Source organism: Heteronotia binoei, chromosome 16, assembly GCF_032191835.1.
Source record: "Heteronotia binoei isolate CCM8104 ecotype False Entrance Well chromosome 16, APGP_CSIRO_Hbin_v1, whole genome shotgun sequence".
NCBI lineage: Eukaryota > Metazoa > Chordata > Lepidosauria > Squamata > Gekkonidae > Heteronotia > Heteronotia binoei.
The window spans coordinates 47,295,805-47,321,349 of NC_083238.1; the positions used below are offsets into that span (position 1 = coordinate 47,295,805).

A 25,545-nucleotide genomic window follows, 5' to 3' on the forward strand; every position below is an offset into this window, starting at 1 on the left:
CTGTCCAAAACGCCATCATGTTGGCTCCTGGCATGTTACACAAAGGATTTTGCCATGGTTTTAACTTTCTAAAATCCTGGAATGGTTGACAAGGTATGCTAGTGCCTTTCACTCCATTCTTGTGGAGAAAGAAATAATCCTTCCAAAGAAAATCAGATGAATGATCCCCTTGCCCCCGGAAGGGGGGGATGACCCTCAATCTGAATTGTCCATCAGCCTTAAGACAGTAATCGCATCTTTGGTTCAGCTGCCTTCAGAGAATAAAACGCCACTCACCTGCGGAAGGAGCGGAAGAGGCGGCAGGGGGAGTTGGAGAAGTGAAGCCATCGGCCAGGGGCTGAGCCCCTGCAGCAGCGGCAGCATCTGGGGCAGCGGAGGACGGGGCAGTGGCAGGAGGGAGAGCAGTGGGAGCGGGGGCAGAAGTAGCAGGAAGGGGAGAAGAGCCAGCTGAGCTGGCGGGGGCTAGGGGGAAAGAGGAGGAAGAGGAGGAGTTAATCAGGAGTCTGGGTTAGCAAGGTTCAAAAAAGCCGTGTTTTTTTTTGAGTACTTGGTGTTAGATGTTCCATTAATGTTTCGCGCTTTAGCAAGAACACAAAAAAGTGATGGAGGAGGGGATAAAAGAATGTGGTTTCTGTTTGGGAAGGAGATACCCCTGTTGAATGTAGCAAGGAAATTTAAAAAGAAAAGAAAAAGAAACTGGTGGAGAGAGCCAAGAAAAGGACATCTCTTCCACTTTACTCGCTCACCACACTGTGATCCGACGTCCCCCTCCCCAGGAAACAGTTTTGCAATCTAACCAGTCCTCCCCTCTACTTGGCATATGCCACTTTAGTTAATTCAAGTAAATTATGTACATCACAAAAACCTTAGCTGCAATCTAGCCTTATTTTCGGCACAAAAGCCAAATATTGCTTTTCTCCCTAAATGTCAACCTTGCTGATTTTTGATACGAGTGCTATGGAAGAGGCATGTTTCTGTCGACGTAAAGGGGAAAAGAATAAACCGTCAAGATTTCTGTAAATCCTTCGTGCAAGTTAATTTCTCAAGAGTACCAAAAAAAGAGAAAAGAAAACCATAGTACTTTCTCCTATTCTTAGCTCTAGGAATCTGCTGCAGCTTCTCAAAGAGGTACAAAACTATAAATCATGGCATTCATTGTGCATTCCCAAACCAGAACAACTACATTATTTACAAATCCCAGCCTCCTGTTATTTCCCTCCCCCCTCACCCCAAGCAGAAAGCGCCTCTAAAAATGTCTTGGGTTAAGACCACAAATCCTAATGACCTCAACAAATACGATGTATTTTTAGTATATTCAAATTGTGACAATTGTTAAGTATTCAACTGGATACAGAATATAATTTGCAAAAAGGATAATTCCATTTCCACACCAACGGTTAAGGTTAAGGATTTGCTGCAGGTCTTTCTGTACCGTTTCTCGTACTTGCTCTGGGCTTAGGAAGCAGCTAGCGATCAGCTCTAGAGACGCCCTGTGCAGCAGTTGTACTTCTTGGCCTCACAGCTGAGCAGTTAAATTATATTAAAGATAAAATGAAATGGGTTGACTGGGAAGAGTAAAGATGCTTTACCCCATGACCTACATTGCCTGGCTTTCCCTTCCTGCTGATAACTTTAATTAGCAGAACGCTTTCTGGATTGCAGAAAAACAACAGCCCCAACACTTTGCCAGTGCAACGAGGGTGCGCATGCCCATTCGAGGTGGCTCCATTATTACCATAAATGAAACATTCTTTTCCAAATGACACTGATGGGGATGCTTAAAGAGCTATTGAACTTTTGCCCCACCAAAAAATCTTTCCCAATAAACTCACCATCATCCTCTGAGATAACCAAACAGCTTTTTCCAAGCAAGGTTAATTGTGGCTTGGATGTGGTATTTTTTCAGTGAGAAACTGCCCTTCCCTCCCCTTACCTTGCCCTCGACAACTGCCCATTCTATCAGACACAAAGGTCTGCCACCAAAAAGGAACGAACCAGTGCATGCCCATGTACTTGCAAAAGAAACAGGAGCACCTGGGGATCATAGCCTAACTGTATTACATACCCACCCTTTTCTGGAACAAAAATCTGATTACCTGCTGCTCCAGTTAACCACCTCTTTCAAAATTAACTGATCAATGTGGCTGATAAAAAAGGATGGTTTAGGTTTAATTAAAACCAATCCTGTATTAAAACAAATTATACCCCAAAATAATTACACGTACTCTGCTTGCTCAATCACCATTCCGGTAAGCTATGAGCATTAGAAGGTACTACAAATGGTTTTTTAAAAATCAGAACGCACACCCATGGACACTCGCAATTACTCATGCAGCAGAGAGGCAACACGGGTCTTCTTCTAACTGGCAGACGGGATGACACAAGGGTGTGCTTTCAGAAATCTCAGATTGCAACCCCTACACTCAATTGTGTAAAAGTCTGGATATGTGGATCAGGGTCCATAGGTTTCACTTAAAAAAAAACTAGAGACATTTTCTTGGAACAGATGAAGCTGCCTTATACTGAATCAGACCCTCAGTTCATCAAAATCAGTATTGTTTACTCAGACTGGCAGCGGCTCTCCAGGGTCTGAGGTTTTTCACGCCTATTTGACTGGACCCTTTTTAGTTGGAGATGCCAGAGGTTGAACTTGGGACCTTCTGCTTACCAAGCAGATGCTCTACCACTGAGCCACTGTCCCTCCCCAAGCATGCAGTCTATGTGCTTCCATCTCTGCTAGCTTAAAACAAACCTTCTGTTTTCCACCCCAAGGACAAATGTAAGAAGGCATATATAAACAGTATCAGGACACACAAAACACTTGTTCATCTTCCATGTTTACAGAGAAAAGGATGAATTATTCACATTTACAAAAAAAACCCCGATTACTCTGATAAATAACCATACAAAGAAGGAGGGGGAGGAGAGAGGTTCGCTTACCTGGATACACACTGGGAGGGGAGGGAGTAGGGACAGCGATAGGAACGCCCACGCTGCCGCTCCCGCTGTTCTCACGACTGCTGCTCCGACTGCTGGGGTGACTCCCGCCACTGCTCCCACTGCTGCTAAAGAAATCAAACAAAACCACCAAGGTATCTATATCCCATTCCACGAGGTACATAACAGCCTTACAGCAGAAGCTCGCCCATTTTCAACATTGGGGACACAGAAACAAGCAACACGTATATTTAAAGTTATCTACTGATGCGTTTAAACTAAGATTAAGATGCACAAGCCACAGACAACAACAGCTCCCTGCTACATGATCGGAAATGGCATCCAGGAAACTGCCCAAGGGCCCCGCGCGTTACAAACCACTGGCAAACAAAAAGCTTGCATTTCTAACAGCCTGGATTTATTGGCATTGCTTACATTGTTGAAGGAGACGCTGCTAGGCAGGCAGTAACAGTTTTTAAACGCGAGAGATCTCACTGACACTATTACTTTTTGGGCTGCCTGAGGCACCTTTCCCCCTTCTGTGCAACTCAACTTCCGCAGCTCAGACAAAGGCATTCTGCAGCTAGGATATATCTTCTAAAAGCCCACAGAGGGGGGAAATAAAATCATCCACGCTTCCTGTGGTTTACTGAACAATCTATTCCAAGTGACCGACATTTTTGCAAGCATCGGACCCCTCGAACTGTTCAGTAGGAAACCTCTGGGCTTCGTAACTTCCACTGGGAAGCAACTCCAAACCTCACAGCTACCTGGCTCTGATTAACAGGCGCAACATTTTAAACATTGCGCATTGCCTTGGGCACCTTGTGGCCGAAAGGCGATTAAATAAAAGCAATAAACCAAACATCAATTGGTCCAATATGGTAGCATCCTGATCTCATTTGTGCTGTTGTGCGATTCAGCAAGCAGACAGTAGACTGCGGCTGAATAACCTTGTTTAGAGACAAAAAGAAAAAGAAAAAAGAAAATTGCACATCATGCAACTTGGGAGGAAAAAGCATCCCGGTTTCCCCTTAACTCCCTATGGATTTCACAGGAAATCACGAGAATTTTGAAGGTCTAAATTAAGGGGGGGAGGGGAGAGGTGGGGTTTAAAAGCAGATTGCTGGAAGCTGCGTGGTTATGCCTTAATTATGGTTTATGTTTTGTGCAGGAGCAGACCGAATACCTGTAAGTGCGATTCCTCTGATTCACAGAAGCTGTTCTAACAGGGCTCTGCTGCGAGGGAGCCATATTACGGGTTGGGCTAGGTACATAGTCATTTGGTACCACTGGAGGACGCACTGGCTCCAGTGTGCGATAGGGAGAGTGACGCCTACACAAGAAAAACATACGTATGGAAGCAATTTCAGACAACGAAATACACCAAAGACGTCGGGCAAGGCACTGAAGAACTCCTGCTCGCTCTTCTATCGGAGATGATGGATAGGGCGCGATCCGGTCCACCGTGGGCAGAACTGCCACGGGCTTCACAGAGTCTTCTTCCCTCCCCTTCCCCCTAGTACACACACAGTCTGCACAACGGATGGCCAGGAGGAATGGAAGGCTTCCTTGGGCCCTCCCGTATTTCCCATCCAACCTCCTTTTTTATCTTGATGCAGCTCGCTTGAGCTCCAGAGAGCAATCTGTACTGGGGGAGAGCGGTGAGAGACACATGGGGATATGAAAAGCCATGCACCGATTCCTCGTACCCCCTGAAGGCCCATTGCACATGCTTGTTTTAGCTTGAGGGCCTGGGAAACTAGGGCTCTGTTAAGCATGTGGGAATCCTCCATGCACTGGCGCTGTGCCCATAGTGGACTGGATGGTGCCAATTCTTTATATTTAGAAACTGAAGGACATTCAGGATAGCCAGTTATTTATTCCAAGTAAACAGCAGAAAACAGCATAGAGGTGCCGTATACACCAATGTCAACTAAAAGCCCAAGAAGATTCTGGAGAAAGTAGATGTTTAACAAACATTTTCAATGGCTTAAAGTCACTGCATCCTGGCTATTCTACAAGATGCATCTATCGGAGGAGGGAAAGAAAACACCTCCAAATCCCACACCGCAATTTTTGGAATTCAACAAATCAGAAATTTTATGAAGCCACAGTGAACACAACAATCATCCCCCCCTGGATAATAATCCCTTTGCATCCTCCCCATTCCCCTTCTGAGGTGCACCAGATTGTACTCACCCAATGGTTCCTTTCCCTGACAATGGAGGGCTGGGTGGTTTCTGGGTGGGTGGTGTAGTACGAGGCAGGCCACCCATTTTCATATTCTGGGTACTAACCTGCAGGAGAGGCAATGGGAAGAAAAACCACCTTCACTAAACTCAGGTAAACAGCAACGAAATAAAATTCCTCTGAGAATTTATTTGCAATGTTAAAGAAGGAGGGGGGACATGCAAACAATTCAGAAAGACAAAATAGTGGTCATACACTTTGCACGGAATCTATTTCTTTGCTTAAGGTCATTCCTGGCACTCAAAGGATTTGTGATTGCTTTCTGGGCATAACACGTTCACCTTTACACCACTGCATTTAACTTTGGGTCAAAGGGCACAGCATGCCTATCTCACTGAAAACTCTGCTTACTGGGTTCAGCAGATCATTTCACGCATTACATTTTGTATGTACCCCAGAAGACAATTTACCCGTACATCTAGAACCATAACACACATGTGCACAAGACAACACAGATTTTTTGCTGCACGTATCATACAGATACACATATCTGGGGGGGTGGGACTGGCTACAGCGCCCCACCAAACACACACGTGGCAGCAAACGCGTATTTGCCATAGCATGAGTGAAGCATCTCTCAAAGCAGCTAGGATGCTTGCTTCAAAATGCTTTGTTTCATCGACCTTTTTTGTACTAAATCTCAAAACAGAGAACGAGGTGTTAATACATAAAATCCTTAAAATAAACCTTCTCTTCAAAATGATTCTATTGCATATTCTGTTTTTAATATTTTATGTTGTTTTAAACTGTTGTTAGCTGCCCTGAGCCCATCAGGGGAGGGCGGGATATAAATTTGATAAAATAAAATTTTAAAAATACGAAGAAATGTCTCCTGTGTCTGGTTCTTAGGAGAAATGCCATAGCAGAGGCTCAATGAATGCCAAATTGTTCTACTGAAAAATGAAAATGCTATATGGTCATGGAACTTGGTGTGGACAGCTTGTAGTCATTGGCATTTTTGTCTAAATCAATGTCTAAATCAATCTATATCCCCTTCTAACCGTGCTCGAAGTGGCTAACAAAACAGTACACTGTGCTCCCACAATGCACTGCAACACTGGTCTTCTCTGAGTCCTTGCCATGCAACCGTCAGTTGTCCTGATGGGGTGCCTTCCAAGCCTTCCCCATCTTTCGGGCTCGAAGAACAGAGTAGCTGGTGTCAATCTTCACTGGGTATTTGGAGTTCTAGGAGTCAGCTGTTGCTTGGCAAGGAGGAAAGAATGAACTGCATGTTCTGAGCACATGTGTTGCATGGGTCCCAAGCTCAATGTTTTGCACTGCCAGTCCCGTTATCTCACGACAGCCCTCTGCCCAAGACCCTGGGAGAATAACTACCAGAGCAAGCAGACAAAACTGAGCTACAAGGACCAACACTCTCGAGACTCAGTATAAAACAATCCTGTATATTCACCTGCTATGGTACTGCACGTGGCTTTCACTGTGGTTACAAAAGCCACTGTTGCAGGAAAAAAAAGAATAAAATGGAGTTCTATAACCTCATCCAGCCAAAACTCTATTAGAAGTTCATGCAATTAGCTCCTAAGGAGTCAATACCAGCCTCTGAATTTTAGAGTAACACCAAAAAAGGAAATATATTTCAAGTGTTTATCTTGAAGCTTTCCATCCTTATTAGTAGTTTTCACATATACCTGTCTAGATGATGCAGTTCTACTTACAAATTAAATGAGAAATTTATCAGGCATTTTAATGAGATGGCCCTCTTCGTCTGAGTGGTCTTAAAAGAATGATAGTATCATCACAGCAACTTCTTGTACCAGTCTTTTTTTTTTTTCGAGCTGTTGGGCATTTCACTGATTTATTTGATGATGGATTACATAAATATGAAATATTAATGTCTCATGCTCATCAGCACTTCTGTGGGTTTTATGAGATAAACATGATTTATTTCCACATAAATCAAACGGAATGAGAAAATTGCAATGGCTTATATTTGCATACTGAAATAGCTAGCTAGGTGAACAAAGTACGCCAATGGAAAATGAACTAACCCAAGCCCAAACGCCAGGTCAATGGAGAGGGCCCTGGGAACAGAGCACTGGATACTTACCGTGGAGAGCCCTTCTCCTCTGAGGGAAGGAGGACATCTTGAGGGTGATTCCCACCATTCAATTAGGGAGGCTGGAACGTTATTTTTCAACTTCCTGTCTCTTGCCTGTGGGAGGCGCCCTCTTCAGTTTTGGTAACTCCAAGGGGCAGTTAGACTATAATGTCAACTCTAGGAAAGAGAATTCTAGGAACGAGCAATAATGTAGATAATTATAAACAGGTAAATAATACTATTGAGACAAGAAGCATACCTGCTAAATAACTAGTTTGAGGATGACTTTGGAAGGGACAAGATGTCCTCCTTTCCTCAGAGGAGAAAGAATGGTCCATTCTCCCTGAGGCAGAGGACATTTTGAGGGACCTCCCAGAGCAGTATCCCCAATTTTAGGGTGGGTCATTGTCATCTTCACTTAGGATGTGTTGTAGCATTTTCTGCCAAAGGCAGCATCAGCCAAATTATAAATATTGATGATCTTGTAATGCATAATAAACCAGCTGATGCTTTGCAGACTTCCTTGACTGTTGCCTGCCTTGTGAATGCAGGATTGTTGGCAGCATTCCTGACTGTAATGCCAGCAGGGATAGGAAGTTTATGGGTATTATAGGCCTCTACTACACATGCTCTGAGTGTGCTGCTTATGGCCAACTTGGACAACCTTTCTCCTGTGTTAGGCAGATATAAGGACAAGAATAATGAGTCAGTTCTCCTAGCTCAGCTGGTTTGACAATTATATGTCAATATTGAGGATGCACCAAGTTATCGAGGATGTACCAAGTTATTGAGGATGTACCATGTCTTCTCCTTTTAATGCTTTGAGTTTAGGCAGAAGGACAGAATACATATTTCTTGAGCTCTATGGAAGGCAGAATGGACTTTGGGTATGAAGGTAGGATCTGCTCTAAATGTCCTTGTAAAACATGCATAGCTTGATTTTAGCTGAAAGTGAGCCTAGCTCAGAGACTCATCTGGCAGAAGTGATATCCATAAGAAAAGGCATCTTCATCCTCAGCTATTTCAACAAGACTTCCTTGAATGGCTCCAAGGGTTTCTTGGTAAGTGCCAAGAGAACTATATAGAGCTGTCATGTGTGGGACCTGTGAGCCTGTGGCGGGTCTCTCAAAGTCATACCTCAAAGGAAATATATATGATGTCTTGAACTGATCCTGAACTGGTTTGTTGTCCAGTGTCACCACTCATCCAGATAATCTAATCTATCTTCTCTCCAACGTCCAATATATTTTGGAGTATGTTGGGCAACTTTGTCCACCATAGCATGCTGATCTTTACTTTGGGTGATTCCAGAACAGACAGGCCCTCCTTTCTCATGATTTAAAACTGGAAAGACCTTAAGAGTTGCTGTGATTGCCACACATATAGTCATCCCCAATTGTTTCAACCTTTGCTTGGTATAAGTAGACCCAAGAGTTTGGTCAGGGTCATCAAAGAAGTGGATCTGCTCATGAACACAAACTTGGACATCTCTCTGATTTCCCATGCCTTATGGACTGGTAGAGATAAGAAATGGACTGCTGCCTCAATGATGACCCCCAGGTGCTCTAGCCATTGTGCTGGATTCAGTGAGTTCTTCTGCAGGTTTATGATGAAGCCATGACTTTGTGTATATTAAATGGACGTCCTCATATTCATTAATGATTTGTTTCTGGAGCTGGACCTGATCAGAAAGTCATCTAAATAAAGGTGTATATGGAACTCCTGTTCTCTTTGTTTGACAATCAGATTGATCAGAATCCTAGAGAAGACTCTCGGAGCTGTTTAGAGACCAAACGGGAGCATCTTGAATTGACAGTGGTCTTCCCAGATGCAGAAGCAGAACTACCTCCTGTGCCTTGGAAGAATCAGAATGCGCAGGTACGCCTCTGTAAGCTACATGGACATGAGGAATGCTCTTGGTAGTAGGCATTCTGCAATGGATTGGACTGTTTACATTCTGAAATATCTCAATCTGATGAATTTGTTGAGGAATTTTAAAATCCAGGATGGCTCTCCAGTCCCCACTCTTCTTGGCATAGTAAAGAAGATGGAGTGAATTCTGCATCCCTTCTCTGAAAGTGGCACAGGCTTGATGGTTTAGATGGCAAGATATATTAGATTGCCTGGGTGATCCTGAGGCATTTTTTCTGATCTCTTGGAAGATGAAATGAAGTATTCTGGTGGAGGGCTGGAACATTTTATTGCATAACTCTCGGTGATTAACTTCACAGAGGTCTGCTTGAGACGAGATCCAGACTTTGGAGTAGTCTTCCTCCCAACCGAATCAAGGAGATGTCATGCCTTAGGATGCTTTCCATCCCAGTCAATCTACTCTGATCTGCTCCTGAGCTGCCTACCAAATCTGGAGTTAAAAAGCTCTTCTGAGTTTGCAGTTAATTCCAGTTTGCAGTTTTATAATTTTTATTGATTTTAACTACAAAGAGAAGAGGCACAAGCGTAGATACATTAAAGAGGGGAAGGGGTGAATACAAAGTGGGGAAAACAGAAACAAAGAAAAATGCAAATATGTCAGTTACAATTCTACCTCCAAGTGAAATACCCATTTCTTTCTACCTGCAAGTATGAGGTTCTCCCCATATATTTTACCATCTTTATCTTTCATTATAGATTTTTTTACTAAACTATTACTTAAAATACAAGTCTAAACAATTCTTCAGCACATATAAGTATAAAAGAGTCAAGGCAGTCTCAACACAACTGGCTGGCTAAGCTTAACCATGTTGAAAGCACAGACTAACTTGCTAGTTTAACAATATTGACATTAAAATAAGCATATGAAACAAATATGTTTATCCTAACTAACTTAATTCAAACAGAAAAAAAGAGAAAAAAAACTTTTAAAATGTCATAGAGGATAGGGAGAAAAAAATAAGCTAAAGATAAGACAGAATAGTTTATCTGTCTCAGTATAGACAGTTTCTCCAAACAAACATACTAAGAGCAGATCTACCAGAATTCTAAATAATTGTGTTGTCTGCCTTCTTAACAATTGATCCAATTAACTATTTATTTATATAACATTTTTGCAAAACTTTTCAATCCTTAAGATCTCACTTAACCTTTTAAAATCACATATCAGTTCTTATTAAAAATTCCATATCTAATTACCCAGAGGGAACAACAATTCAAAGACCCTTCTTCCTGAAAGATTTCCACATCTTGATTTTTTTGCTGCTTAACTCAACCATATTGAAAATACAGACTAGTTTATTTGTTTAACAATATTGTCATTAAAATGAGCCTAAGAAACAAATATCTTTATCTGTTAAGAGAAAATCTACCAAATTACAAGATAATTATGTTGTCTACCTTCTTAAAAGTTAATCCAAGTTAACTATTTATTTACAGAAAGTTCTTTTCAAAACTTTTCAATCCTTTAGCTCTTATATACATATTACTCTAGAAGAAACAGCTTAATATAACCCAAAAATCTCACTTAGCCTTTTAAGATCGCATATCAGTTCTTATTGAGAGTTCCATATCCGACTACCCACAGAGAGAGAGACAATTCCTTCTGGGCTGCCAGTATGCCCCTCTCCCCACTCGGACTCCCCCTCCTTGTTCTTTTGCCTCTTGATGGGAAGGGGGGAAAGGAGGAGTAAGGCAGCAGCACATCTCAGTCTTTGACTTCCCTTGGGCATTGTGCCATTAAGGTGACTTGCTGATCTCCTCCCTCATAGTCTAATTATAGAGATGAACTCAGGGGAAGATGAAAAATCCCTGAGTTTTTACTTTATTGGTCATCTGCTCACTTGTCTAACTCCCATGAATGGGAGCCTTATTCTTTCAGACTGAGCAATGAGCTCCCTGGATCTCTGCTCCAAAATGCTGTGGTACTGCAGAACAACCAAGCTGCAGGCCTTCTGGACTGGCCATGCCTGCATTACAGCTGCCTCCAGGAGCTGTTTATGGCTGTGTAAAATGGCCACTGTCATTAGTCAAAAGGCTCAAATTGGCTATGGGAACCAGCATGCTTTTCACCAAGCAGTGCCACAACCACCAAAGTGAGCCTACGGTGGGCCTTTTTTGGTTTCCCCATCAGTCTCCCTTGTGCCTCACATTAAGGACAGATCAGTTTCTCCCTCTGATAGAAATCTATCACTGCCATCTTTCTGCACAGTAATTGGAGTGGCCAAATGATCTCGCTCTCTGTCGCTGCCACAAAATGGTTGCCACTGCAAGAGCAAGCTTGACAGCTGCCCTTGCTGCTTTCCCGGAGAAACTGTGGGTGATTCCCAACCCACTTGTAGGGAGGCAGGACTAACTTCAAACTTCCTCTTCCTGTTGGGATTCACCCCAAGTCAGTTCGGTATTCCTAACAGTAGTAGAACCATACTAGAACAAAGTTACAATAGCATGAAAAACCTTCAACATGAAAAAACAGGAAAGGAAGAATACAATAGATCTAACGGGACACAGTAAAAAGGTAAAAAACCTTCTGTGCTGTTTGTTTGCTTTCTATGGGCAGAACCCATCTCATTCCGCATATCACATAACATAGTGAGGAATTCCTGAGGGAGAAGCATGGAAATAAGATCCCCTGGCTGGGGATTTTCAAACTGGCCTACTCGCAAGTCATGAGTAAAGCGGCTTGTGCCTTCCCCTTCCCCTGCGATGTTGCTGCTTAAAGGGGCCCCCGCGGTGCTCATTCCCGGGTTTCTACGCTCACCGCCTCTGCCGGATGGGAAGGAAGACTCTGCCAGGTCCGAAGCCATCAGCCTCGTCACAGGAACGGAGCGGCCACTTTGGCGCATTCTCCTTGCACGCCGCGAAATGGCGTCTCCGACGAGGAGTTCCGTGCAAGCCTCTGCTGGGTCTTGCCGGCTCCCTTTGAGATTGTTGGTCCTGAGGTGAGGTTCTGACCCTCCCCCTCCAATAGGATTCCATCGTCCTCTTCTCTTCGTGGCATGTTTGCTAGCCGCCTGAATCCTCTTGCCAGCTTCTTCCTCAGTGAGGAAAAAAGAGCGCCAAAAAATGGCAGTTGGGGAGCCGAGGCCCGAACCCGACTGAGGAAAAGGAAGGCACAGTGAGGAAAAGAAGACAGGTAACAGAAGACTAGATAAGGAACAAACAGGAATAAAATAGTAAAGAGGAATATTGAGATAAAGGACTTGTAAATTACTGAGGTAATAAGCACAGCCTATAACTAGGTGCTCTCCCACTGAGGCAGTTAAAGAACTGACTTGGGGTGAATCCCAACAGGAAGAGGAAGTTTGAAGTTAGTCCTGCCTCCCTACAAGTGGGTTGGGAATCACCCACAAGATGGCCTCTGCCTCAGAGGGAGAACTTAGAGGAGGAAGATAGGATAGAACAGAAGAAATTTTTAGAGAAGAGTGAAGGACTGAGAAGGAAAAGTAAAAAGAGATTTGAGTGTAGAAAAAGGCAAAGCCTATTTGCAAGCTGCTCTTCCTGTTGAGGGGAGGGAAAGAAACTGAAGAATGTGACTCCCACAGGCAAGAGACAGGAAGTTGAAAAAATTGTTCCTGCCCCCCTGATTGGATGGTGGGAATCATCCTCAAAATGTCCTCTGCCTCAGAAAGAGAAGACCCCCTTCTTCACCTATACAACATACTAGACTCTGCACCTAAACTAATTTTTTGTATTTTATATTGTGCACTTTTTGTATATGCATTTTTGTAAAAATACATGTAGTGTTTGAAGATTTCTTCCTTAAAATCCAAGCAGTATTTATTTTCTTCCTCAAAATCCAAGCAGTATTTTCTTTATCCAGTCCTTAACTTTTGTCACAGCCACATACAAGACAAAAGTTTGTGATCATGTAGCATGAGGTATGGCATAATACAGAAAGGATGTTCCACCAGGCCTTTGAGTTGGGGAACTCTAAAACCATGCTTTGCGAAGCTCAAGGATAAAGTCTGGTCATAAAACCAGTCACACCAGGAAGAAAATGATGCCCTTTTATAGCCCCAGCAGGTGATTGCTGGACTATCAAGGAAGACACAAAATTCTCAGTTTTAAATGAAGTTGGCTCATCTCAAAGTTTCAAGATAGCTGCATAAATGGAGCCCAACAATGTCCTTTTCTCTCCCCTAAGTATATTTTGGAGCAAACAACTCTTGCATTTTCTGACTATCCAGAGATTTGCTACCAAACGCAAGGGGATACTTTAACGAGGGCTAACACAAAGACTCCATGAGTTGTTCAACAGTTTTCTTGCAGTCTATGTATAATGTGTAAATAAAAACCTAATAATCACATTGACCTTACATTTGTTTGCATCTACATTTAAAAATAAAATTAGAATTAGAATATAAACACTTGGTTTTTAGATTATTATTGGTATTTAGATAATGATTTATTTTAAAAAAGCTTAAGATATACTGCTGAATTCCAACTTTGTTTGCTCATCCAAAAACAGCCTAAGATATACTGCTGAATTCCAACTTTGTTTGCTCATCCTATTTCATGATAAATATGTATAGGCTTTTGTGCAAGTTAAAAAAAATTGTGGTACATCTCATTCCAAATGCTGTAATTTATGAGGCCAGTGAAGATTATAAGGTCATTTACAGAAATGTATTTTGAAACACTACAGAATAAGTCAACTCTCAACAACATGAAATCTTAAATTACCTTAGCCAACAAACTAAATAATATCAATTGGAGGAGGGGTGGATGCAATCTAAGAATGCTGCAAATATGAAATTTTATCCTTGACCTTAAACACTAACAACTGTCTGCTATAGAAGTTATACCCCTTCCCCCCCAATGGTACCATCTATTTTGCAAAACTTGTCAAATATTTATTCCATCTCTTTAGATAGATTTAAGTAATCTTTGTTCACATTTCAACTTTCCAAATGTGTTCCTAGTAGGGGTGTAAAGGTTTTCATTTTAACTTTTGGTTTCGTGCAACTTTGTTAAAATTTCAGAAAGGGCATGATTATCATTTCCCTAAAATTTTGGGATTACTGATATCACTTCTGAAATCCACTGCAGTAAGACTTTCATATTTGGGAATATCATGTACTAATACACCTGGCCACCATTCAGTCACCAGGTCTAACACTCATTGAAAACAGTGCAAAAGTAATCCAAATCAACCCTGAAATTTTGGGAGGACCTTGCTTTGTTTGGGGTATTTCTAAACCAACGCTGAACAGGGAATTACAAGCATTACTCTGGGTGCCTAGGTACCTTCCTGTCTGGTTCCTTGGGCGCCTCAGTTTCTTTCTTATCAGGATCGTTGAGTTCAACAGAGCTTAAACTGGCACGTCCTGCTTCAAGGGCAGGGCCGTTAAGACTGGGAAACCAGGGAATAAGCCCCTTCCCTCCAGGATGAAGTTTAAGCCAGCCCTGTCCTCAGAGAGGAGAAGCTACACCCCCAGTAGTAAGGAATGACACACTACCAGGATCATCAGAGAATATCCCCCTAGTTTCTATGTGATGTCCTCTCTCTAGCACATGAAAATATAACTTTTTCAAGCCACTGCTTAAGTACCAGTACTGATCACACATAAACTAGCATTACTAAACAAAGATAAACCACTTGGGGATACTACATAATGCAATGATTCATCACTAGCTCTACCTGTTCAAGATCTTCTACACAAAATAAATATAAAATGTAAGGTAAAAACTGGTAACTGTTCCCAAGGTCTGGGGATGGAGAGGCAGTTACCCCCTTCTCCACAGTATTACTGGATTACAGTCCCTCCTTTTATTTGACACAATCAACAGAGTGAAAATATTGCATGCACCTGCACAGGACAAGGAGAAACGTCTGCAAGCCAGTTTGGAGATGGATCTCCTGTGTCACCCCATGTTCTGGGAGCCAAAGGACTTGTGAAAGGGAGAGGAATGCAGCACACGTACAGGGCTGCTCCTCTATCAGCGCCTGCCACATGTGCTGATTTGTATGCGGAAAGTGCTCGGTAACCACATTTGAGACGCTATCCCCCAGGACTGCAGAATCCAGCTATTAGCCATGCCATAAAAATGGATTTTGAAACGGAATGCATAAAGAGCAGTTAGTTGGGTGAGAAACTGGAAACTGGGAATGCAGAATCCATATCTCCCTACAAGAAAGGTATCCAAGGCAACCTAGCATAATGTTACATGAAGATAAAATACCTACGCAGTGTCAGAATTTATACTAAAAAATGGCACCATCATAATGGAGTCCTTACAATTTTTCATCTGAAAGACTCTTGAAAATCTATAAGGGTTATACATACCTGCTTTATGGGGCTGGAAGAAGATGCTCTGCACGTCCATCTTCTTATTCTCAGCATCTCAAATACCTTTGGCTATGCTCATCTAAATCCATCCTAGAGACCACTAAATGGCAACTGGTACCATCCTTCCTGTACCCTCACCCCATTTCTACTGTCAGCTTTAATACATCCTTGACGGTACCCTCTGTAGGGCAATACCACAGATACAGACGGCATCCACCCTGTTCCCAGAGCCTTCTTGGTTAATTTGAGTATATTTACAATGTGAGGAGACTTTTCTTAAATGACTACAAACAATGATAACCAGAAAGGCTAAGGTTTGAACACACAAATACAGGCTCAATGGTGGATTGGCTAATTTATGCATGGGCGTCAATGACACATTATTTAATGTGGATAATCGCAGTCATCTCCCATGCTCAGTTGCTCAGCTCTGAGCTGAATAAAGGGGAGTTTCTAACAGCACCATGAAAAATGAATTATGAATATTAATGAAGTTGTTATGGATTAAAATGGGCAGAGATGAGAGTTTTTAAAAATGCTACTTTTTTCAGGCACTTCATGCCAGATCAAATCAATCTGTGCACCTACACTCAGAATCAGATGTTGCAGCTGACAGCAGAAGGTGATAAGACTATCCTATTTTGATAGGAAGGCAACAACTCTAGAGTGTTTAACTTTTAGAAGAAATGTTGTGTTTAATCATTCTCAAAGAATACCTCATTTAAACTAAGCCACTAAAATGAAAATATATTAAAACATAAAGCCACTGAAATTAGCTTTTCAAGTTAGACCTAATTTAGAAATAGTAATTTGATTTCCTAAGCCTTGGTTTAATTCTTTCATACATTTGTTTCTCAAATTCTAGGGAAAGAATCGCTCCACATTTCCAAGCTTCAACATATTACGTTAATCCCCAATATTTTAATTAACTGTGCAATTAAACAGAGTGATTGCTTGATTCATCTTATTCCAATTAGTCTGGAACCTGATTTCAGGATCTTCGGGTATTTTCTCAGTTGAGAGTCTTATAGCTCAATCTACTCATGGGCATCTGTGACTTTTATTTCCCAGACAGCCAACCATTCATGTGCTAGGGCAAACCACTATGGAGAAGGTCGGAAACAGCATGGAGCAGTGCTGTTCCAAGAAAAAAATTTTTCAGAAGCTTCTGGATGCTGCAAGCGTTGATGTGCACTGCAATTCCCAAAAGAGTTAGGCATGCCCATCTTAAACAATGTTAAAGACTTAGATCAGAATGATGTCAGGTGGGACTCAGGAAGTCCTGAGTCCTATTTCTGGCTCCCCCTTCCCAGAATTACACCTTTGATTCTAAATATCTCACTTATAATGAGTATATTCAACAGCACAACACTGAAAACAATACAACAGCAATGTTAAAACTACAAAGTTTGAGGAATGTGCAGACGTAAAACACAAGTGCATTTTATTAGAAGTACAAAGACCTGCAAAATTACCCTGAGGATTTGTTTATTTTTAAACTAGTGGGGAGGGGGGGGAAGACAGAGTGAAAAACAAACATGCCCCATGTTACTTTTGATTTTGCAAAACTAAGGAAGTTTGCAAATTCAACCACTGTTCACATAAAGTAGTCAAATCAGATTATTACATAGGGGGAGGTCATCAATGAATTAACCACACAGCAGCTTCATAACTATCTCATGCAAACTACCAATTTCCCAAGGCTCTATTAATTATCTTGACCTCACATCATCATTTCAGCAGGAAAACTTTTTTAAACGCTTGGCACTGTTAAGCACCAGGCTGGCCCATACTCCCTTCCATTCCCAATATCCCTCAAACACTCCCCATTTGTAATAGTCCATCACAATATAAGAATGAAATCCAGCCCTGCCGTTTCTTACCTTAAATCTAAGCAACCACTTAATGCATAAATGAAGCAAATAAAAGAGGTAAGGAAGAAAAGCATTGAAAGGTTAGTTGAAACTTTCAGGAATATGAAGAGAAAGGGGGAGAAAAGTAAAAAAGTTAAGCATTTCGCATCAACAAAATAATGTATCAATAGATCACAGAAAGAGTGATTTAAGCAGAATGTGCCATGGACAAAGGGCTCTCCAAGATGAAACTCCATTAAGTCATGGACAAACAGTACTGTCTTAAGCTAGCATTAGATGCAGAAAGCAGCACTCAGGGTTTCCAGCGCCTATTCATGAGATTGTGTAAGGTCTCCAAAAGCCAGTTTCTAGCAGAAAACAAACCAGCTGGTTTTTAAGTAGACTAACTTGCAGATGTATTTAGATTGCAACAAATATTACAGCTATTAGGTATTAAAGATTTTTAGCAGAGTTTTTTGAAATGAATGGTTATAATTACGCTCTTAATTTTTTGTATATTTCAATTCTCATGAAATGCTAGAGGCACTGAGCATGGCAGAATCCATTACAGAAAATTATGTCACAAGCCATTAACTGCTTAACCTACAACCACTGAGATACATTTTCATGGAATTGCATGCATTACAGTTCAACTACACAACATTACAAAGGACTTTGTTAATGTACTGCGCAGGTTTTGCAACCAACTTTGCTTGATAAGCAAATAAGTCACAGGGCCAGCATACAAGTTATCAATGTGAGATCTCCAGCAAAGACAGCTTTTATAAGAAATTCTTCAAATTCGTGGCTCATGTCATGGTTTTAGGCTTCACCTTGCAAAACTGAAAAAGTATGGCATTTCTTTTTAAATCAAACACCTACAGAGGTAATGTTAAAATCAGATTGTGAACATGATTTCCCCATACTGTTTTCTACAAATAATTAAAGTAAAGCTCAACATAATCAACTGAAAGCTTAAGTCTATAGCCAGTATTTGTTTGGTCATGTAAAATGCCCCACTAGTACTTTACCACCATCTTTGGAAAGAACTAAAATTATTATATGGATAGTGTAGCATGTCAATTTTAATGATGTACATCTCTCAATCTAATTTTGGTTAACTAAACCAGGGGTGGGGAACCTCCGTCCCGAGGGCCGTAAGCGGCCCTCGAGGTCACTTGGTGTGGCCCTCAGGGATTGCTGGGCCAAACCAAGCCATGTGGCGGCCCCTCTGGGGCGTGGCTGGTCAGCGAGGATCGTGGGGCCCAGCCACGCTGTGCAGCAGCCTCCCCAAGGCCAGGCAGGGATCACAGGGCCCAGATGTACTGTGCGGCAGCCTCCCTGGGGCCTGACTGGCCGGCCAGAATTGCTGCAGGGCCTAGAAAAGTTACTGTCACAGTTTGTGAAGAAGGGGTCCTGAACTGTTTTTTGAATATTCCCAAGCTTGTATTTTATCTTTTCTTAAATGCCTGAGTACTCTGTATACCATCACAAATGCTACTGAAACTGATATAAATACAGAGACCATGCATAAAGTTGCCAAATTTTGTTCCCATGCAATCAAATTGCATTGTATGGTTCTTACAAGTTAATGTCGAGGTAACAAATTGTAATTTTAACCAGGGTATTCAAGTTAATATTTTTTCTGGAGCTGTATAATTTTTAATTTTTTTATTATATGTACTATATTTATTAAGCTAGAGGATGTTTGACCACTACTGTATTATTTGTCATATCTCATTATTCATACTAATGTCCTATATTTTATTTTCACATTTATTTTTTAAATATCTTACGATTTACCTATTTAGGTCCATCTTGATTTTTACAATTTTTATGCAGTTGTTGTTGGCCTGCATTGTGCTGTGTATTTGGTCATGGACCGTAATAAAGCAAACTGAAACTTACTGTCACAGTTCAGTTTGCACTTGATTATCCCAGATGGTGTGGCCTAATATGCTAATGAGTGAGTGACCTAATATGCTAATATTAGGGGATGTGGTCTAATATGCTACTGAGTTCCTGCTGGGCTTTTTCTACAAAGGAGTCCTGGACCTATGCATTTGCTTAGGGCAGTGGAACATGTGTGTGTGTGTGTGTGTGTGTGTGTGTGTGCGCGTGTGCCAGATCAGGCTCTCCCTACATGATTTCAAATAGAAAAACAATTATTTGCATTAATTTTGCTGGCCTGAATTGTTCTCCCTTGGCGGAGAACTGTTTTTTAAGTTGATAATTTTTTATGGCCCACGAATGGTGTTATAAATATCCATATGGCCCTTGCCAGAATAAAGGTTCCCCACCCGTGATCTAAACAGACCCTTTCAAGATAATACAGCATCCTTGAAGAGTCAGAGCTACTTGCCTTCTTGATGGCCATGTTATAACCCCACCCCCCTGAAACTGGGAACAAAATCCCCATACATCAAAAGGAAAACGCAGGTACTATTCTATCATAGACAGTAGCTTCTTCTAACAATCTGCTGCTGGACTTTATGAAACTCAGATCACTGATACTGTGAACCGTATGTTCCAACAGTTCTCATATGCCTTTTAATAGGCACTAAAATGGGTTTGCAATTTTGGGGGGGGGGGAGTATTTCCCCAGGATTTTCCACTTTCAGATTAATTAATGCAGCTTTGTAAGGAGTCAACCAACCAAAAATGAAGTTTGCAGAAAAGGTCTTTGCCCTACCAAGAGCAATCATGGGATGCAGTGCAGATGAACTGTGTTGAAAACCAGCAAAAACCTTTCTCCACCCTACTCCACCCCCCATGGGAGCCCTGCCCCATTTATGTAAGAGCTGGCGCCATTAACATGAGGCAGCTCTGGCAGCTAAGGGGACTTGTAAATCATTTGTTATTTACAGCACCCATTCCTTTTCAAAGGCTGGTAGCCTCTTATCAACTAAATCACTTCTTTCTGGAGAGCTTTAAGAAAAGAGACATTTAAAAATGTGAACAGAATTTGCACATGCTATCAAATGTGAATGGGCACAGAATGAGTGAGCAACTGAATTTTTGATTTAATTTCCAATTCAATAATAAGTACTAAGGTTGTTCCCTAAGCACTGGCAGTATTGCACATCCAGTGAAACCTGGCCACTTTTCTATTTGTCCAGGTTATGTGCTTTAAAAATTCTTAACATTCACATTCCCTTGTTTTTGCTTATCATGCAAGTCTGGAAATCATTACTTTCTTCTGGGAGGGGCTAGCGCCGCAATGCAAACACCTCCCTCTTACACCTGGTCCCCCCCAATAATATTCCAGGCCAAGTAAATAAAAGAGTCAGAAGCCACAGCCTGTGGGCAGGCAGATATTGCCTGACAACCAAATCAAAGGATGAGAATTGCACCAAGTATTTTCCAAGCTGAAAGCCTTCCACCGGGTTCTTAAAAATATAGTATCAAGCAGCCGGAAAAGCAGGGTTTAACAAAAGAGAGGCAAACACAGAGACGAGAGGGGTGAACAAGGATCATCATCAGATAGGAGAATCCATGCTGGTATTCGGAGAAGCGAGGGAAGGGATCCACACGCACAGATCTTGGCGTTCGGAAAATATATGGGCAGACATGAAAATTCCACATCACTACTTACCTTCACGCCATGCCCGATATCATCTAGAATTGTATAATCAATAGGTTTTCTAATATAGCGAACGGGTCGCTCCAGGTTGGCTGGTGCAATGATTTTGTGAGTTCTTGAGGTGTTTTTGTTTGTTGTCAAGATGCCAATTTCTCTTCTAGCCACTTTTTCTTTATGTATGTCAACTGTCTGCAAAACCAAGGAATTTACAAATAATGGTCATTAAGCAAATGTATTTTACTAACAATTAATAGCATCAAGTATTCCACATCAGTACACCATCAGATAAGGGATGCTAACTATATTCGTTTTGCCCCGCGAGAACATTTATGTTTCTGTCTCTAAAAATGAATACGCTGCTTCCTCACTACATTAAAGCAAGTTATAAAAAGTTAAAATTCACAATTTAGAAACTAAAAACATAATAGAACTACAAAACAGTGCAGCATAACCATATTTCCACCTGCTAAAAAGTAACAGGAGCCTAAAACCTCAGCAAAAACCTTCATTTGAAAAGCCTTCTCTGAAAGAACTGCTGAACTCTAGCGATGGATGAAGCTCCACAGGCCTCCTACAGTAAATTATTCCATCTGATCTGTGCCATGACTGGAAAGCAGGAGAAGGGACCACTCTTTTTTATTATTATTATTATTTTATCTTATTAAATCAATCTGACTTCTACCAACCCCTAGTGGGGCTTGAAGGCAAATGTGAATGGGCACAGAATGAGCAAGCTACTTTGTGAGCTACTGGCATTAAAGCTATGAGCTGCAGCATAAATTTGTTTGCTCTGGGGTCATCCTTCCTGAGCTAAGACAAAAATGTGTGAGTCAGAGGCTAAAAAACTGTGAACTAGCTCACACTAACTCAGCTTAGCAGGAACACTGGTCATAACCCTGGTATTCCTTGGAGGTCACCCTTCCAAATGCTAGCCAGTGCCAGCCCTACTTAGCTTTTGAGATCCAATGAGATCAGGTTTGCCTGGGCTAACCAGATCAGGGTGAGAAGGACCACTCTTGCAAATGTGATGGCTCCCAAAGGAACAACGGACCTTTAATGATAATGGGATTGACTGAACAGATAGGGTGGTCCTTCAAGAAAGAACCAGAACCTTGGCCTGAGCCAAGGAGCAGACAACAAATGAAATCGTTTCTCATCTGGTGCCATTGGCACCCAATGGCCAGCATTGAACAGTAACACGCAGCTGCCTCCTGTACCAATTTTCTCTGGAATTCTTTCTATGACAGTTCCACAACATTATGTTGCAATCCTCTAACCTAGAGGTTATAGCAGCATCTATCTGAATGCCTGTCAAGTCAGTTTGGAAGGAGGAAGGGAACCCACAAACCAAATGCAAATGTTCTTCTTCCAAGAACAATCCCTAGACTGCAAGGAAGATATCCCAAATGGCTGACTAAAACAAGAGTGTTATGCTTTTAAGGGCAAAGCAGGAGTTTGTTCATACTGCTTGAATTACCAAGAATCAGAGCACTAGTATCATTGTTTCTACTATACCTTAAAATAGTTGTAGTTTTAAGTTTTCGCAATTTGGCTTCGAAAGTACAAGTTAAGAAGTAACATCACAAACTATGGTGCACAATTTGAAACAGGTCTGCTCTCTACTTTTAAACCATGTCACACATTAGGGGCCTTGCTGGATCGGACTGGTGATCCATCTTGTATAAGATCCTGTCTCATACAATGACCAACCAGTTACTCTGGAGGGTGAACAAACAAGACCGTAGAAGCCAATGCCTTCCCTTGAGGTTGCCTCATATGACTGGTATTCAAAGATGTAATACCTCCGAATAAGGAAATTCTCTTTAGTCATCATGATTAAATATTTAGGTATTTTCTTCTCCAACGATTTAAAAACGCTACAAAGAGATAGTTATGACAAGATCCTAACAGAAATTCAATCAAACCTAAATAGATGGAGAGACCTACAAATTTCCTTATTGGGGAGAATCGCATCTATTAAGATGAATATTCTACCAAGAATTCTATACTTATTTCAGACAATACCAATCATACTTTCCCAAACATTCTTTCATCAGTTGAATAAACTGACTACCATATTTATATGGCAAAACAAAAAACCCAGAATCAAATTAAAGGTGCTACAAGACAGCGTATCTAGAGGAGGGCTTGCCATGCCTGATTGGAATATATATCATAAGGCATGTTGTCTAGTATGGTTATCAGATTGGTTTACATCGGAAAATAAAAGATTACTGGTATTGGAAGGTATGGGTCTAGTTAGAGGTTGGCATTCTTATCTGTGGTATTTGCCCCCTACTAGAAATAATATATTTTATAGACATGAAGTAAGAAAATCGTTGTACAAAGTTTGGACGGAAATTAAAAATATGATCTATCCTAAAACACCTCTCTGGCTATCACCAGTAGAAGCCTCTAGCCAACCTAATTTATATTGCTGGGAAATCATTTACAATTATAGAGTCCTTTTAGATAAAGAAAACAACTTAAATCTGGAGGATAATGTGAAATTGGATTGGTGGCTGAAGAACCAAGTTAAATCTAAATTCCAACTAGACAAGGAAGCAGGATTTGTTAAAGTATCCTATGAATTCGATATGATAATTAGTGAAAATCAGAAACTTATTTCGAAAATTTACAATTGGCTTTTACAAATTAAAATTCAGAGTGAAGTCGTTAAAGAAAGCTGGGTAAAGTGGTTGACAGACTTTGGCTATAGTATTGAAATGGAGGAATGGGAAAAAAATTGGAATCAAAATTTAAAATTTACTAAATCAGCAGTGTTTAAAGAGAATATTTACAAGATGATGTATCGATGGTACTTAACACCAGAAAGGTTGAGTAAAATCTATCCCAAATACTCCAATAGATGTTGGAAATGTAGGAAAGTAAAGGGGTCTCTCTACCACATTTGGTGGCAATATGAACATGCCAAAAAATACTGGGCCCAAATCAATATTTGGACACAAAAAATACTAAGAATTAAGCTTCAACACACTCCCGAACTATATTTGTTGAATGTATGTAAAGAAAGTCTATCCAGAAATGAAAAAAAAATTATTGTTACATGTAATAACTGTCGCAAGAATTCTCTATGCGAAATATTGGAAAGTCTCAAAAATACCAGACAGAAATGAATTCATACAGAAATTATTAGAGGCAGCAGAGATGGACACTCTAACCGTAAGATTAAGAGGAGGCAATCTGCAAGAATGCAGGAAGACTTGGGACTATTTGTATATATGGATAAAAAGTATGGGATCTACTATGAGAAAACCAGGTGTGTGTTTAGATAAAGCCCCATAAGCTCCTTGGGTGGAAGGGTGGGTGATTGGTTGGTGTTGGGTATGTATGTATGATCTATGTATAGTTTGTTTGTTTCTTGGTTATTGTTTATGGATATATGAAAGTGTTAATAAAGGATTTGTTTGTTTAAAAAAAAAAATAGATTAGTAGCCACTGATGGACCTGCTATCACTAATCTGTCTAATCCCCCTTCAGAGCCATCTATGCTAAAAGCAGTGAATTCCATAGTTTAATTATTCACTGAGTGAAAAGGGGTTTTGTCCATCCTAAATCTATTGCCCATTAACTTCACTTTGTTCCTGCAAGATCCAGTATTACGGAAAAGAAATAGTTTTCTTTTTCCACTGTCTCCATGCAACGCACAAATTCATAAACCTGTGACAGTCGTGTCAACATTCCTTCAGAATTATCAAGGTTGGTATTTACAGTCCCTGCATAATGAGTAAGCATCAAACACAAGATCCACACTTCACTATCAACTTCTTTTGAGTGTATTTAAATGTTTTTACTACACTAGTAAGATGCAATAGAGGAAATGACTAGCATCCCCTAAATCTACTTTCCAACTAAGGCCCAATCACCAGATGTCACTGACAGTAAAAAGGTAGTCCCCTGTGCAAACACCAGTCATTTCCGACTCTGGGGGGATGTTGTATCACATTTTCATGGCAGACTTTTTTTTAGGGGGTGGTTTGCCATTGCCTTTCCCAGCCATCTACAAATTACCCCCAGTAAGCTGGGTACTCAATTTTACCAACCTCGGAAGGATGGAAGGCTGAGTCAACCTTGAGACAGCTACCTGAACCCAGGTCGTGACTCGTGAGCAGAGAGCTTCGACTGCAGTACTGCAGCTTTACCACTCTGCACCACAGTACCAGGAATCAAAAAAGGCCAACAGGAGAGCTTTCTCCATTGCAGCTCTAACTCTCTGATTATCTTCCAGAGGAAGTTAGGAAAGCCAATCATGTTTTATATTATTACAAGGGATGCGAGACATTCTTTTTTTTTTATTTGGCTTTTTAATTGAACTCAGAGATATCATTTCCTGGGCTGGTGCTTATTGTATTGTTTGATTCTACTATTACATATTGTATTAGCGATTTGTCTTATCAGACATCATGATAACCAGCTATTCAACTTTAATTGGGCATGTGCACATAACCCAGGGGTGGCCAACTGTAGCTCTCCAGATGTTTTTTGCCTACAACTCCCATCAATTATAATTACTAATGTATTTTTAATATATTTAAATTGATTTTGTTGGTTTTATGTTGTAAGCCGCCCTGAGCCCGCCTCGGTGGGGTAGGGCGGGATATAAATCGAATTAAATAA

General features: G+C 41.0%; 1 protein-coding gene across 11 annotated transcripts in view; it reads right to left on the minus strand.

Moving 5' to 3' along the window:
* Positions 1-25,545, minus strand: part of ABI2 (abl interactor 2) — a 70,580-nt gene that overhangs the window by 11,789 nt on the left and 33,246 nt on the right. The window contains exons 3-8 of one of the 11 annotated variants that reach the window (XM_060256919.1): positions 20,920-21,096; positions 17,355-17,372; positions 5,140-5,237; positions 4,127-4,273; positions 2,941-3,062; positions 277-462 (exon numbers count right to left, since the gene is read on the minus strand). In XM_060256919.1, the coding sequence (XP_060112902.1) occupies positions 277-462; positions 2,941-3,062; positions 4,127-4,273; positions 5,140-5,237; positions 17,355-17,372; positions 20,920-21,096 (748 nt within the window). Of the gene's footprint in view, positions 1-276; positions 463-2,940; positions 3,066-4,126; positions 4,274-5,139; positions 5,238-17,354; positions 17,373-20,919; positions 21,097-25,545 lie in introns of all 11 variants that reach the window. The other 10 variants (XM_060256918.1, XM_060256920.1, XM_060256921.1 and 7 more) reach the window with 10 other exon arrangements.